The 17474-nt window shown below is 40.4% G+C and overlaps 1 protein-coding gene across 2 annotated transcripts in view; it reads right to left on the minus strand.

Moving 5' to 3' along the window:
• The window catches only part of NELL1 (neural EGFL like 1), a 1045701-nt gene that overhangs the window by 42471 nt on the left and 985756 nt on the right, over positions 1-17474 (minus strand). Inside the window, exon 16 of one of the 2 annotated variants that reach the window (XM_058305642.2) lies at positions 14409-14549. The exons of the other annotated variant lie outside the window; for it this stretch is intronic. Coding sequence (XP_058161625.1) covers positions 14409-14549 — 141 coding nt within the window. The remainder of the gene's footprint in view (positions 1-14408; positions 14550-17474) is intronic. 2 annotated transcript variants of the gene reach the window in all.

A 17474-nucleotide genomic window follows, 5' to 3' on the forward strand; every position in this document is an offset into this window, starting at 1 on the left:
ATCTACGAAGAAACAGAGGAAGGGTTTACGTGCTAGGCTTAGGGGTATACATTGTGTTATTTTCCTTTGTCCAGGGCACCAGCCATTTTTTCTGAGTGTGCGCCCCTTCTTGCAAGATTGAAAATAAATTCTTTTCTTCTCCACAATCGGCACACCTTATTTTCTTCCAGAAGATTTCTTTCTTACACCCACTTCTGGGAAACCAAGGGCATACATTAAGAGAGTACCACGAGAAAAAAATGTATTTGACTTTTTATGCTTGTATTTAAAAATTATTCTAGCCTTCTAGTCTAATTTAGACAGGACTAATTGGTAGAAAGATTATTTTCCCCTAAAATTTTTAAGTAGATTATCATTATCCTTTGTGTCATCCCTGGCATCCAGCAGCATGCTTCCAGCAGTACTTGTACTTCATTTTAAGAAGTACAGGAACTAGCTACACAGGTCAAGTCACTTGCCCAGGGCCACATAGCTAGGAAGTTTCTGAGTCAGGATGCAAACACCTCACCACACAAAAAGCCTGGCTCCCAATTCTTTAGAAAATTTGCACAGTGACACTATGCAAAGACCAAATGGTAAATCTCCAAACACCAACCAATACACAGAATCTCCAAATAATAACTGAATCCCATTGTATGCAAAAGATAATAACAGAATGATAAAAGTAAAGTCCCTATCTAAAAAAAAATATGTCCCACTTTTTTGCAGGTGCAAAATTGCACATTTCAAGTAAACCACATTGAAATGCTTATGATAGAGCATCTGAATTTTGTGTGGAATGCTTCTATATTTATACAGCTCTATTTTATATTAAAACTACTTCTTAAAAAATAATCACTTTTTATAACAAATTTAATAACTTCAACAACACTCAGGGACATGATATGAAATAGGATTCAAAACATTCAACTTCTTAGCTTAGAGCACAAGATCCTTCAGAATCTGGTCTCCAAGTCAGTTTCCAGATTCCTTTCTCCTCATTCCCCACCCAACACACTCATGTATCTGGTTCTTCATCCACAGGGGAGCTATCCCCATCTCCTGAACACAATTAGATTGCAGACTTAGACTTGTCTCCAGTCAGACTGCTACCACTACCTGGAATTTGTCTCTTAATACCTACTTTGCCTGGGAAAACTCCTTCTCATTCTACAGACCCATGGAAAATAGCACAATGCTTGTGAAAGATTCCGGAATAAATTACCCTCTCCCCATGCCCACACTGAAGGAGGAGTTAGTCACCTTTTCCTTAGAGTCTCTTATTTTTCATCTGATTTATTTATCTACCAGCTCCACAACACAACTGTGATGGTTAGTCTTTTTTTTTTTTTTTTAAGATTTCTTTTATTTATTTCTCTACCCTTCCCCCAGTTGTCTGCTCTTTATATCCATTCACTGTGTGTTCTTTCTGTGTCCGCTTGCATTCTTGTCATGGGGACTGGAAACTGTGTCTCTTTTTTGTTGCGTCATCTTGCTGCGTCAGCTCTCTGTGTGTGCAGCGCCACTCCTGGGTGGGCTGCGTTTTTTTTTTCACGTGGGGCAGCTCTCCTTACAAGGTGCACTCCTTGCACATGGGGTTCCCCTACATGGGGGACACCCCTGAGTGGCACAGCACTTCTTGCGTGTGGCAACACCACACATGGGCCAGCTCACCACACAGGTCAGAACGCCCTGGGTAAAAAACCCTGGACCCTCCATATGATAGGCAGACACTTTATCAGTTGAGCCATAACTACTTCCCTGTGATGGTTAGTCTTTATGTCAATTTGGCTAGGCAATAGTACCCAGTTACTGATTCAAAAAAGAATAATCTATATATTGCTGTGAAGGTATTTTGTGTATGTGGTTAACTTCTACAATTTAAGTGAAGAAAATAATTATCCTTGATTAGGTGGCTGGGCCTCACCCAATTAATAAAGACCTTAAGAGCAAAAAAATGGAGGTTTCCAGGACAAGAAGGAATTCTTCCTCAAGACTGGAGGATAAAAGTCCTGCCTGAGTTTCTAGGCTGCCAACCTACCCTACAGATTTTGGACTCAAAATTGTATCATATATTCCTACCTCAGTTTCCAACGGCTGACCTGATGCATGGATTTTGGACTTGCCAGGCCCCAAAACTGTATAAACCAATATTAAAAAAAAAAAAAAAAAGATCACAAACACAGATATGTATACAAACACATAAACAAATATATCCGCTCAGTTTTGTTTCTCTGGAGAGCACTGACTAACTCAACCTCCCCCCATTCCTGTCCGCCTCTTCCCACTCTTCTTCAGACTGGCGAAGACTAGGTCTTATTCCTCTTATGCACGGGGTTTAGCACAGGGACTAGCACAGAGCAGACCCTCTCAAAAAATATTCCTTGAGCAATGGAATGGTGACTGTATGCTGACGGTGCTTTATTTGTTTTGGGTATGACAGTTTAAAATTCTCTGCTAATAAACCCACAGATAAATATTTCACAGCAGCAGGAATAACCTCAGACTAAAACAAACAATTCAACATTCATTTCAAAGAAGCTGTAGATGCTGACTCTGAATTGCTGCTTAGACATGATCTTTGACTCTAATACATTTAAGCCAGAAGTTTCAGTAATGAAACAACTGTTCACACTGAGCCTCAAGAGGCAGGAAGCTGCCAACTACATGGAGTTCAATGCTGAGGAGTGCTCAGACACTGAGAAGGGAGGTAGATATCCATCTCCCTCCTTACACTGAACTGTAAATCTCCAGGAGTCATGAATGCTGATTGGAAACACTGAGCCTGGATCCTGATATTGCACCAGTGGTTCTTATATCTTTTGGGGTCAGGGTCATTCTGGGATCCCAGTGAAAGCTATGGATCCTCTTCCTCTAAGAGGTACTCACTCATATACTCACTTTTCAAACTTAGACTCACCTGACAGAGGCTTGCTAAAACACAGACCACCGGGCCTCACTGCCAGAGGTTCTGATTCAGTAGGTCTGGAGTGGGTGGAGATTTTGCCTTTCTAGCAAGTTTTCAGGTGGCTGATGCCCACTTCCAGAACCACTACCCCAACCTACAATGGAACACTAAGTTCAGAGAATACCCCACACATTTTGCCATCACTCACTGGTACTGCCACTATTCAGGGCTAATGCCAAAAGCACTTATTTAAAACTAATAAAGAAGTTTTGCATGGAATAAGCTTCAAAATCCTGTGCAGGTGTAAACTGTTGCTTTAGCTTTCCCAAAATGCCAAGTCCTCAGTGAAAAGGAAGCCTTAATGAAAATTGTAACCACATGACAAACTACCTCTTAAGGAAAAAATCAACATTTTCCCTGTGTATTACCTAACTCTTACCCCTCCTGTACCATCCAGTACAAGTTCCACCTGTCAGTAATGCCTTCCTCACTGCTCCCACCCCCACTTTCTTCCTTTCATATAGGACTCCCACAGGGCCTATTCACACAACGCAAAATTGTAATCCTGGGCCTCTGGAACCCTGATTATTCCTTTTTATATTCCCAGAGTCTAAATTAGCAACTGACTTCTAGATACTGCTTCTGAGTTGTTGTGGCCTGAGGCATCTCATTATCATCTCTTATTTCACCACAGTGGAAAGGAGAACAACCTTCTAAACATCATTAAAAAATAGAGGCTAGTCTTGTAATATGAAAACGCCTATGCAAATGATATATAGGTTTGTCAAAAACATGATGACTGGGTACCACTTAGCTTAGGGACAAACCAGCTAGATCCCAAAAAGCCTTTAGAACAGGGGCTCTTAACTTTTTTATTCCACAGACCCTTTTGCCAGGCATGTGAAAACCATAGACTCCTTACTAAATCCACACTAAACCGTGTATTATTTAATAAACATATCACACTGGCACCAACACATCCCCACAAGAATAATGTTTTTTTGAAATAATTCAAGCTCATGGACCCTTTGTTAAGAACCCCTGTTTGTTTGGGTATTTTTGGGATGGTTTATTTCTTATAATTGATGTACAAATATTGAAACATTGCTAATAATCATGGTCAGTAACTTACTTACGGTTTTCATTTTGGAGCATACAATTTTATAAATTTTGACGAAATTTATCATGGCTTGTATCTATCATTGCAAGATCATGTAGAATAATTCCATCACCTCGAAATGCCCCATGTTCTATATATTCTATTCTTCCCTCCCCCTCTCCTCAGGATGCATAATAACCACCAAGCTTCACTCCTTGAAGAACAAGATTCATATTTATTTGCCATAACATTGAGGGCTTGACATACTGGCCTATCCGACCCTATTAGGCATTGCCTATGCTTTCTTTTTTTTTAGAGATTTATTTTTTATTTATTTCTCTCCCCTTCCCCCCCCCACCCCAGTTGTCTGCTCTCTGTGTCCATTCGCTGTATGTTCTTCTGTGACCGCTTCTATCGTTATCAGTAGCACCAGATCTGTGTTTCTTTTTGTTGCGTTGTCTTGTTGTGTCAGCTCTCCGTGTATGCAGTGCCATTCTTGGGCAGGCTGCACTTTCTTTTGCACTGGGTGGCTCTCCTTACAGGGTGCACTCCTTGCACATGGGGATCCCCTATGCGGGGGACACCCCTGTGTGGCACGGCACTCCTTGAGTGCATCAGCACTGAGCATGGGCCAGCCTCACACGGGTCAAGAAGGCCCGGAGTTTGAACCGCAGAGTTCCCATGTGGTAGGCGGATGCCCTAACCATTGGGCCAAGTCCGCTTCCCTGTTTATGCTTTCAAGAGACTCCTGCCCTTCTATGTGAGAACATAGCAGGACTCCCTAGGGTGGGAGTCCAACACCTTCACATTCTTTGTGTGGGTCTCCACCAACTGATACAACACACTATGACAATATGAACACTCACACACCCCCTAGAAGCCTGCCCCAGGTATGCCCTGTCCTGTATGCCCCCCACATCCAACATCCTAAGCCAGTAACTCTTCCTACCATATTTGTCAAAAGAACATTCTCAATGTTGTGGTTTCAACCACATATCTGCAAATACCCAGAGTTCACCTACTCCCTCCCCCAGCCCTCCCACCCCAGTTCCATGGACAATCCAACCCATCCTATCCTACACCCCTCACAAGCCAGCACCGCTCAACCCAATGGCATCACTGCACCGCTGTCATGCCCATCTACTGCACTTATACATGCATAGATTTTGCCCATATGGGCATTGGTTCACAAGCTTCTTCTCCTTTTTTGTCTCCTGTATGCCAGTCTTCCAAACTCTAGCTCTGCGAGTCTGCTCAATTTGCTTAATTCATATAAATGCAGTCATGTAATATTTGTCCTTCAGTGCATGGCTTGCTTCACTCAACATAAACTCTTCACGATTCATCTACGTTATCCTGTGTGTCAATACTGCATTCCTTCTTACAGCTAAGTAACATTCCATTAATGTATATATCACAATTTGTTTATCCATTCATCTGTTGATGGACATTTGGGTTGTTTCTAACTTTTGGCAGTACAATAGTGAATAATGCTGCTATGAACACTGGTGTGCATGTATCTGTTCATGTCCTTGCTTTCAGTTCTTCTTGGTATATACCCATCAGTGGGTTTGCTGGATCGTATGGCAGTTCTATAGTTAGCTTCCTGAGGAACTGCCAAACTGTTCTCCACAATGGTTGTACCCTTCTGCATTTCCACCAGAAATGGATAAGGAGAACCCCTGATTTAGAACATTGTGTGATACAAGAAATTGAGTTGCACAATTTATATTTTTAACAATCACAGTAAAAAAAGAAAGTAATAGAAAAATAGACATATAGTAGAATGATTTTACCACAAATATAAAATTTGTGGCACTTAAAGGGCAAGGAGGTTTTCTAGAAATTCTTATAATCATTCCTGAGTTTTTAATTAGCATACTCTGCAGAGTCCCAGATCTACAAGACACCTGGGAGAAAAAGGGTTCCTAAATCCTAATAAAATGGGGACACTCACAATGCATAGTTAACAAACCAGCTAACAAGAATTCCCCACATATATTTGCATATAGACTGCTTTATTGCAATATACACCAGCATCAGTGTGCTAAGAACAAGACTTTAAGAAATGCTTTGTTGAAGACATTATCCCTCCTGTGTAGTAGGGTTTTAGCTACCAACTGCAGGGAGAAGGAAAAGCTTCAATTAGTCACCTTCACTTTGCTGTTTCTCTCTTCATGCCAAGCATAAACCATAACCTACTAAAAAAGATCAGGCCTACAAAGCAGATCTGTGCTCCTCAGTCAGAGCATCTGGCAGCAGGAGTAGCAAAGCCCTTGGGCCTCTGCAGGTGAACAGAGGGCAGGGTTGCTTGTTCAGCTGCCCTGGTGTACCTCTAGGTCTGGCTGTATCTGAGACTGGGAAACACATGGCAACATTAGAAGTCCTTACAGCCTTGAGGTTGCCTCTTAGTAGAGGAGCATGGTGAGACATTCAGGCGACCTCTTAGATGGTCTGTAATAGATGCCCCCCCTTTTTTCTGATATGTCATATTCCCCAGAATACACTAATACTGAGAAAGGCCTTATTCCCCTTGGATACACACATAAGACAAAGTAAATTTTAAAAACATCATAGGTTTTATAATAGGGGTATATTTACATACACACAATGAAGTAGAAAATGAGGTAATTATCTAAATAGAATAATCAACACTGTTCACACCTTAATTTAATCCATTGAAAAGTTATCTCCAATTAATAAACAACTGCAGGAGACATTTAGGAGAGAGGAAAGAACATGGGCTTTCATTGGGTTTGAGCCCCACCTCCAAGGCTAACTGCCATTTGCTTTCACATGTATGGCCATGCTAATTGCAGTCTTTAGACCCAAATTTCCCAATCGCCTTCTATCACACAAGCATTTTGTGAAGGTTAACTGGCACATTGTTGGCAATCAATAAATAAAAATATGGCTTTTGTGTAAGACCTTAGGAAATAAAGTGATATTCTTGTTAATATTTCAAAAATATTGGATAGGTACACACTCAGAAAGATGTTGATTAATTCTCCCTGGAAGAAGAAATCTATCATTTACAAGCTGAATAATGTGGACAATTTAACATCTTTGTGTCGCGATTTCTAGGTCTATTAATGAAGATAATAAAAATTCCCATCTAATCGACTTGTTGTGAGAATAAAATGAGTTAAGAAGCATAAAGCTCTTTATAGGAGTGACTACCACATGAAGTAATCAATTAATCTTGGCTGTTATTAGCATTTATTTTTCTTCTCATAGCTATAAAATAGCTAAATCATTTCACCCTTCAAATCCAGTCATCCCTCTGCAGCCTGGTATGCTTGTTCTTTGATCATCTCTGATCACGCTCTTCTCAATTTCCTACCTATTTTATAGTGTTGACCATAGAATTTTATAGGTAATTATAACCTGTTTCAGAATGAATCTGTCAGTTACGTCATGTGTGTTGATTTTGTCTCCTCATTGGTGTTTTAAACTCCCTAGGAGAGGAATTCTCTGCATCACCCAGATCACCTGACTTAGTGCTGAGACAACAGCAGGCTTATTTTGATGGGTATGATATTTATAAAATCACAATACTTGTGAAGATTATTTTTAAACAGTTTTCTACTTTACCTCCTCCTCATTATCTCCCATATGAGATTTACATATGAGGAAATAAAGATAAATAGAGAGGAAGGTTTTGCTCTGGGTCACCAAGTACAGTAACTTGAGCCTGGACAGAACTGAATTTCCCCATTTTGCACTGGTCCTCACATACTGTGCACTGCTTCACAGTGTGGGTCTAAAGATATCGTATCCTCTCTATGGCCACAGAAGCCATTAAGAAGTGTTTAGGCAATAGAACATTGTCACTGAGAAGATACTAAACAGAGTCAGGGGTTGCTTGCCCAAAAAGCCTACTAGTTTTAGTTCTATTGTTCAAGTGGAGAATAGCGCACAAACCTCTGTGTCAGCCAGGGTAGGTTGAGTGTGATAAATGAACCTTGAGTTCATTTCCTGACTTTAGTGAAATGTACTCCATTCTGTTATTTACCTTTTGCCCTGACTACCAGGAAATTCAGAAACTTTCTAGTTACCTCTCATGGTTAACATATTTTACCATATTTTTAAATTTTATTTTAATAACTCTGTGATTACATGTTCTTTGTATACACCAGACCAGTTACTTTTAAGAGGCACAGGAGGAAAGCTGACTTGGTTCAACGGATAGAGCATCCACCTACCACATGGGAGGTCCACGGTTCAAATCTAATGCCTCCTGACCCGTGTGGAGCTGGCCCACACACAGTGCTGATGCGCACAAGGAGTGCCGTGCCATGCAGGGGTGTCCCCCGCGTAGAGGAGCCCCACGCATAAGGAGTGCACCCCATAAGGAGAGCCACCCAAAGTGAAAGAAAGTGCAGCCTGCCCAAGAATGGCACCACACACACACACAGTTGACACAAGATGGCACAATAAAAAGAAACACAGATTCCTGGTGCTGCTGACAAGAATAGAAGAAGACATGGAAGAATACACAGCGAATGGACACAGAGAGCAGATAACTGGAGGGGGGAAGTGAGGGGAAGAGAAATAAATAAAAATAAATCTTAAAAAAAAAAGAGGCAGAGGATGAAAAAAAAACAAAAGAAAGAATGAAAACTATTAGTTAAAAATCTACCTACCACTGTTTTCTCTTACTCTCTATCCCCCCTCCCCTGCTTCCCTTTGTCTTCTTTGGAGTGATATCACCAGAAATGGAAAAAAGGTAATGAAATAGGTGGATAACCAAGTGGCATTACTGTAAAAACTGAGGAGCTACTGGATTAACCATCAGAAACCCGCCACCTTGTCATCCTGTTCTTGGCCCAGTGGAATGACTCTAAAACACAGCCTTTGAGTCCAGTGGATAAAACAGAAACTACCAATGCTCATGGTTCAGAAAGAATATTGCAACTCTACATCTGCATCTCACTCCTTTTCCCTAATCCTCTTTGCCTTGTCTTACCGACCTCCAGCTACACTGCCTAATAGCTCTTCTACCCATGGTCTCATCATTGGTCTCTTTTCATACAGAAAGCTTACAGTGTCAATGTGTTAAAAGCAGAAGAATTGCATGAAACACACCTGAATAATGGCCACTGTGTATGAAATTCCCTAGTACAGTTTCTGGCCCACAGTCAGTACTCAGCTAATGACAATTGCTAACATTTATTGAGCACTTAAAATGTAAGTACTGAATGCCTTTTTCCTATATGAGCTTCTTTAACCCTCACAGTTATTCTACAACAACCTATGGGGTGATGCTTTTTAAAATTGCTTGGAATACTGCCTGGTATGGAATAAGCTTTCAATAAATGTTAGCTTTTATTAGTATTGTCTATCTGACAGGTGAGGGAACTGAGATGGAGGGAGACTGAATTATTACCTACTACTTTTCAGGACATTTGCATATATTATTGCTTATATCAGCAAAAATTCCACCAGGAACTATTATTTTAATTATTGTACACTATGAAAACTAAGGTTCAGAGAGGTTAAATATCTTGTCAAGTGCAGCTCAGCTGGTAAGTGGCTGAGCTGGGATATAAATCCAGGTCAATATGTAGCTAAACCTGCCTTCGTAATTTCATGCTGTCACTAGCTAGGCCAGCATCATCTCCGCACCCCTCAGCAAGTTTTGTCACAGACAGCATTTCTACAGGCAGAGCATTTCCAGGTTCTACCCCGCATTTTTTTCTACTCTTTAGAGACCTGGGCACTGGGCATTGATAGTAGAAACAAGTCATTCTTAAACCATTTAGGTCAGCCTTGACACATCAACTAGTTAAAACTTTAGCCTCCTTCCCAAGAGATTCCTGCAGAACATTTTTTGGTTGTTTTACATTGTTTCACATGGTGATGGAAGCTGCAGCAGCTGCTCAGATAAGTAAATCCTCATTTTTCCATCTACAGTGATCCAAGAGTAGACTCTGGAGGCTGGGAACCTACTTCGTCCAGCTCAGGCTGGTGGAAGATACACTAATAGGAGGCTGAGTGGTGTCATATCCCAAAAGAATGACTACATGTAATCCCTGAGGGTGCCTTGGTCAACAAAATAGATTTTATTGGGGTTCAAACTTTTTTTGATAACTAAAAACTGAATGACCAATACAATTTAATTTAACATAAATCTTTAAAAGGTATTAAGTACTTCAACTGCACCACAGATGATAAAGAAGTGATTAAGAATATAAGCCTGGGAAACGGACTTGGCCCAGTGGTTAGGGCGTCCGTCTACCACATGGGAGGTCCGCGGTTCAAACCCCGGGCCTCCTTGACCCATGTAGGGCTGGCCCACGTGCAGTGCTGATGCGCAAGGAGTGCCCTGCCACGCAGGGGTGTCCCCGCATACGGGAGCCCCACGCGCAAGGAGTGAGCCCTGTAAGGAGAGCCACCCAGCGCGAAAGAAAGTGCAGACTGCCCAGGAATGGTGCCACACACACGGAGAGCTGACACAAGATGGCGCAACAAAAAGAGACACAGTTTCCTGTGCCGCTGACAATAGAAGCAGACAAAGAAACAAGACACAGCAAATAGACATAGAGAACAGACAACCGGGGTGGGGGGAGGGGAGGGAAATAAATAAATCTTTAAAAAAAAAAAAGAATATAAGCCTGACTCTGATAAGTTCTAAAAAAGAGGTACAAATAACTTGCTGCAGGGACACATAAGGGAGAGATATTTTTAAATGATTATTAGAGAAAATCTATGATAGTGTCTCTCTATGTTAGCTGAATATTTTTTCTAACCACTTGGAGACTTTATTTAAAAGAATGACCACATCAACTGAATCAGTATCACCAGGGTGTGGTGACCTCAGAGATATTTTTCAAAAGCTACCTAAGTGAACTGAATGTGAGACAGATTTGAGAATCACTGGTTTAGAGAGTACGAGTTCATCCAGGTTTTTACAAGTAGAAATGGGGATACCATACTCACAGCGATGGCCAGGGAAAAGTATGCAAGCTGATGAGAAAAAGAAAGGGAGTGCCGAGCATGGGGAAAGAGGAATAAGGATTTGGGTAGGCTTGCATTTCCAAGTATGAGAGGGAGAAGAGAAAAATAAAGCTACCCTTGTGGGAGCATGATCATGCAGATGGATCGACATTGTGGGGGGTTGCCTCTTATTATAAAAAGTACCACTCTGTATACATGCCCTTGTTAAGTAGATAATAGGTCTCATTTCCAAATGGCCCAGATAACTATGCCTAGTTAAACAGGCAGTTGCTCACAACTTCTGTTTTAAAAATAAGAACCACTGACTCATACCCCTGTGTCAAAAGGCTGTGTCAACTGTACCAGAACCCCAGAAAAGGGAGGGATCTGTTTCTGCAAATACAAATTTGCAAATTTGTGGTCCCTCTTAACTGGCATTATAAGACACATGAGCAATCGGCAGAAAGAGAGAATGAGAGAGAGACAGAAAAACAGGGAGAAAGATTGCCTTATAAGCTCATCAAAAATGGTAATTCTGTCTATCTCTATAATGTATAGGAATAATCATTTTTTCTATCATATGATCCACTTTAGCAAAGGGAGTCCAATCTTAAACTTTTTTTGCTCATAAAATAACTGAGCTTTGCATGTGTGTGCTGTGTTTTATGACAGCAATAACATCGAAGCTTACAATAACTGAGGAAGTCAATAGAGCAGGTGTTATTAGCCTCATCTGACAAAAGATGGCATGGACTGACATGAGCGCGGTCTTCTAAAAACCTACAACTGCCACACTTCAAATTCTAACATACGATATTCCTTCTATCATCTGGAGAAAAAACATAGCTGAGTACATGTTGCATCACCTTTTTTTTTAATTTTAAAGATTGTTTTACATGCTGCTATTTCTTTTAAATGCAACCAAACGTAGTTGATGTTGTTTAGGGCTTTTATTCTGATATACTAATTTGCAGTGTCATTAAGATATACTACCCTGTTTCAGAATATTTCATGCTATATATCCCTCAAGAACAGAGGCTTGTCTTGTTCATACCCACATTCCCAGGAGACTTAACAGAGTGCAGGGCGATGGCTGTGCTCAAGAAAGATTTTTCTGAAATAAAAGACTCACATGATTTGGTGATTTTTAACATTTTATGTCCTGCAACACTATCTACATAACTGGCTATGGCAAGCCAAGGAGACAATAAACTGGACCTGAGAAGGTTTTGAAAGTTTGTTCCTTCCCTCTTTTGATATATACATGTTGAATGCCTACTATGTGTCTACACTCTTCCATGGATTGCAGGTTCAGTGGTGAAATGATCAGGTCTCTCCCCAAAAGAACTTATATTTGTGGCAGGAGACAGAAAATTACACACATAGGTACACACATAGTACACCAGAGTATAATAAACATTATAAAGTATGTAAAAGAGAGTGATATAATGGAATGGGGACAGGCTACTTGAGATAAAATGGATATGGAAGGTCTTCCTTAGTAAGACCTAAACAATACGAGGGAGACAGCCATGCAACAAAACAGGTGTCGTAGTTCTAGACAGCAACAGCAAAGACAAATGCACTGAAATTGAGAGGAGCTCATTGTCATGTCCAAGGCATTACAAGACCCAAAAGGCTAAATATGTAGATAAGTCCAGGAAGTAGGCAGGGACAGTATCACTTAAAGCCTTGACTGCCATGGTAAAAAGTTAGATATTTATTTTGCATTCAGTGGGAAGGCATTAGAAGCTTGTAACAAGAAAGCAACATGATCTGATTAACACATTTGTTTCTCTAAGCAATAGTCTAAGCCCACAGAATACTCTCACTTATCAAAGAAACATTTACTGATAGTCTGATTTCTGTTATCATTAAGACCTGATTACAAAGATTTTTCCAATAGTGTGGAGCTGAATTTAGGAAAATGAGTAGAAATTCATATGGGAAACAACATGATCTTTGATCCATAGATATGTTTCTTTCCAGCCAGAAAGGATAGCATGTGCAAAGGCACAGACGTGTATGTTGCCATGACTTAAACAGATAAGGCCCTCCCCTTTTTAGGGCATTAGCCTTTGATGATCTCTCTGCCTACAACACTTAACACCTGTTTTATTGCATGATGGTAGCATTACACAGAAGGAAGTATGTGAAGACCCAGGAGAATGCAAACATTTCCTTGAATTTGCAAATAATTACTTTAAAACTAAAAGAAGCAAGGACAGAGTATGGTGCAAAATGCTGAATATGCAGGAACATTTAAGACAATAATAGCTAATAATAATAAGTCATTTGAATACTTAGATATTAATTGAATTAATTCCCACAACACATATGAATTAGAGATGAAAATTATTTCCATTTTACAGACGAGGTATTTGAGGTGCAGTCTAACTAAGAACATGCCCAAGGTAACCCAGTTTGAAGTGGCAAAGATGGAATTTGACTGCAAGGAGTCTGGTGCAAGGGTTTGTGCCTTTAACTACCATGCTACATGTCAAATTTCATATTAATGTCAAGATTGTGATGGAAAATTCATGCTAAGTTCCTGTTTCTCCCTAATTTATCTTTGCTTTAGGGCCACATCAGTGGAAAAGTCAGGAAAACACTACCTAAGTCACAGCAGGAATCTTCAGGAAAACAAAAAGAGACAATGAATTTCCAAAGTCAAATTCCCATTTTCTAATTCAGCATCCTGACCTTTGGGACCTTGTGGTCAGAATTAAACATTCAGTTGGGTCCACATGACATGAGAGAACTGGGCGAGCCAAGGTTCTCATGGGAGCAGTCATAAATTTAATCAATAGTTTGGATTTCTGGAAAGTTGTAAGGTCTTGAAGGTGAGCAAATCCATCTAACTCCCTACATTCAGCATTTAGCAGAACTATAGGTAGACCAGTGCTTAGAATGAGACTCTTCAAAAGAGGATGGTGGTAGTAATAACAAGAATAATAAGGTTAATGCAACTATATTCTATTACTATGCCAATTCAAAGTTTATATATTTTAAATATATGATATCCCATTTAATTCTAACAATAATATATGTGTACTTTTATCCCCAGTTTTACATTTTCATCAATGACATCTCAGAGTCTTTTACAGTACAAAAACTGGGGTATAAACTAAACTTTCTAACTCTAAGGTCAGCAATATTTCCTTCTCTCTGCAGCTGCCTCCCAAACTATCAAAAATGTCAGCAAGCCATCACAATTTTTCCTTAGGAAAAGCTAAATGCCATAGTATACAGATCCAGGCTTTGTTCCTCTGACTGCCTCGGGTTCTGTATAAAACTTCTAAAACGTTACACTGCACAAACTGTGGGCTAATCCCTGAATTGTAGAGAGAGGAATTTTAAAAACTGATGTGTTTAAGCTGTGAGTAGTTGTATTTAACACAGGGCACTGCACAGAGTACCAAAGCAGGCTGCCCCTTCTGCAATGACCCAGCTGGAGAGAGGGTATGGCTGAAAGCTGCTTACCAACACAGGACTCCCCGGACAGTGAATAGGTCCCATCGTCATGGAAACCGCTTCTGCACTCACAGTGGTACCACCCTGGCAGGTTAACGCAGCGGGAATGGTTGTGGCACTCAATGATTCCCTCTGTGCATTCATCAATATCTGCCTCAGAGAAAAACACAAGCCCACCAGGACATTAATTTCTTTTGACACTAACCTTTCAGTACCCACCTAAAAACATGCTTACATCAACATATCAATTAAAACGTGAAAGTAACAGGATGATCCAAATTCCAATTTTCCAGAATCCAAACAAATTGAAAGCTATGTTCACAAGGACATCCTTGACCTGCAATATGCTGCATTTGCTTCTGAATCATCAAAAATTAAACTGAGGATTTATTTTTTTATTTATTTCTCTCCCCTCCCTCCCTGCACCCCCTCCCCAACTTGTCTGCTCTCTGTGTCCATTCATTGTGTGTTCTTCTGTGACCGCTTCTATCCTTATCAGCAGCACCAGATCTGTGTTTCTTTTTATTGTGTCATCTTGTTGTGTCAGCTCTGTGTGTGTGTGATGCCATCCCTGGGCAGGCTGCACTTTCTTTTGCGCTGGGCAGATGTTTTTTGCACAACTTTGGTATTGTGTATGTCTGACTGTTCTCAGATCTGGTGTTTCTCAAACTACAATTCCAGATATTAGTTGGTGTTCTTTGAAAATGCTTTTGAATAAATATGTTAGGGAAACTCTGGGTTAAATAATGTTAAACCACTGTTTTTATTTTTTTTAACTACAGCCCCAGAGACTTTTATATTAATATGGCTTGCAAAGCTTTGAGAGGAGAATAGTAATATGCATTGTTTCACAAATTTATCTGACTGAGGAATGCTTCTTCTTGGTATACTTTTAACATCGTGTGAAATTAGTGTTCTATGGAACACTGGGAACTAGTACTCTCTTTGAAAACTGCTCATTCACAGGAGGCCTTGGTTTATGATAGTCAGAAATCATCATTCCGTAGTCATTCCTAATGAAAGGAAATCTTCTGGGCTTTGTTTTTGCTCTAGGATCTGGCTTTTTAGGATCAGCACATACCTGGATCAAACATAGATTCTCTAGCCCAGAGGCTGGTTTCTGAGCTGAAGGAGGTGGATTTTTTTAGAGAATTTCTCTGTGTAATTACTTCTTGGAATATAGCCATTGCTGGCCAGGAATCTTTTCCAAATTCTCCTGGGAATATCTCAACTATGGCACTCATATGAATAGAAATTTAATTAACTTTAGGCTATAACACATAATGACTAGAACACCCTTGGGGTCTTTTTCAAAAAGGCTCAGCTTAGGGACAATCAGCTACCAGTGATTCTCCCACCTGTGACAAGTCCTCAGTTGGACTGTGAATTTAGTTTACAACCTGACACTCCCATCTTTCAGCATTCCAGCCAAATAATGAATGAATGAAAAGGTGTAGTAGCTCCTTGTGCTGTGTGATTTAAGCTTTGCCTTTTACTGCCAACTGCTAACTTCTTCCTCTCTGGCTTTTAATATTTAGCCCATAAAGTCCTTCCACTTACAGCTTCCCTTGGACCTCCACATGTACTGAGTCCTCAGGGCACAATGCCTCTATGACACCTTCTGCTTTTGCAGCCAGGCTGTGTGTGCATTGCTTATAAATCCTCACTCAAAAACAAAACATCAACAACAACAATAACAAAAGAAAACACTTTTCTACAACTGTGTAGATTGTCATTTCTAAAATTTTGCAATCTGTGGTTCCTTGGAAGACATCTTAGATTACAAAAACTTTCAAAAATTGAAATAAAGAAGTGACTTGGGGCTGTGTGGTAGAGGGGGCTGGGAGTCAGAAAGCCTCGGTTCTTAGTGTTGACTCATTCACTGACCACATTCACCTGAGAAATAAGGATGCCAATTCAGAGTGTCTTTAGAGCTAGAGGTGACTTTTGGGTAAGCAGCTTTAATCCGACAGAGAAGGTCTTACTCTAGGTGACACAGCCCACTCAGAGTTTTTTGAGTACAGGACACCAAGAGACACAAACACAACTAGAAGATGGATTGTCAGTGATGTCTTCTCTATGTCAGGCCAAATGACTACTTTCTGGAGCAGAGCAACAACACATTTTCCCTCAGATCTTTAATCCTAAAGCTCCAGAAAGGTGGTCATGATTCCCCGACACCCTGCCACTTCTAGACAACCAAGAACACTTTCGATAACAACCATCTACCCATAGCTAGTATTTCCAGAAACCAAGAAATGCAAAAGCAAAAGCAGCTCATATAACCAAAGAAACATGTCCTGCTTTGCCTAAGACAGACCAAGTTTACACCTGTTGCTTCTTCTACTCTGAAAACTATCCCAGTTGGAGGACACATCGTTTGATCATCTATAAATAATTCCTCCAGCCCTAAATTCAATGGGGGTGGGGGGATTTTAGAATAACAGGAGTGGAGAAGTTGTACAAATCCATTCTCAATTTACACATTTTCCTATTCCCAAAATGGAATGATGAGACAGTAGTTAAGAGTATCTATGATCCAGCAGGACAGAAGTTAGCTTGTAGCACACTGGATTCTAATAGAGAGTGATGACAATCAGACTTTTATACATCCATAACACCCCCAGAGACACAAGTGAAACCCTGGATTCTATTGACAAGGAGAAAAGTAGTAGAGATGCCCCTTGCCTGGAAGCCACACTGCCCACAGCAATTGGACTCACTGAGAATAGCAGGGCTCAAAACACACTGGTACCTGGCAACAAGGTTGCCCATTTCTGCTCTCTGTGCAAGGTCCATAATTAAATACAGAAAATGCATTTGATGTGCAACCTCACCACAACTGGGAGGCTCTCACATTTTCATCTTATCCATAAAATTAGTTGTTTTACTGTGTAGTCACAGTAGTATTAAAAGCAGCCACCACAGACCCAAATACAGAAAATACTTGGAGGCTTCAGTGACACTTTGGGGACTTTACAAATTATAAATGACAGCTTCTCTCCCAGCTGGGTTGTGACTTTCTCCTCAGAGAATTGTTTCTCCTAGTCAACCTTGCTACAGGCGAACAAGCAA

This window comes from Dasypus novemcinctus, chromosome 10 (assembly GCF_030445035.2).
Source record: "Dasypus novemcinctus isolate mDasNov1 chromosome 10, mDasNov1.1.hap2, whole genome shotgun sequence".
NCBI classification, from domain to species: Eukaryota; Metazoa; Chordata; class Mammalia; order Cingulata; family Dasypodidae; genus Dasypus; species Dasypus novemcinctus.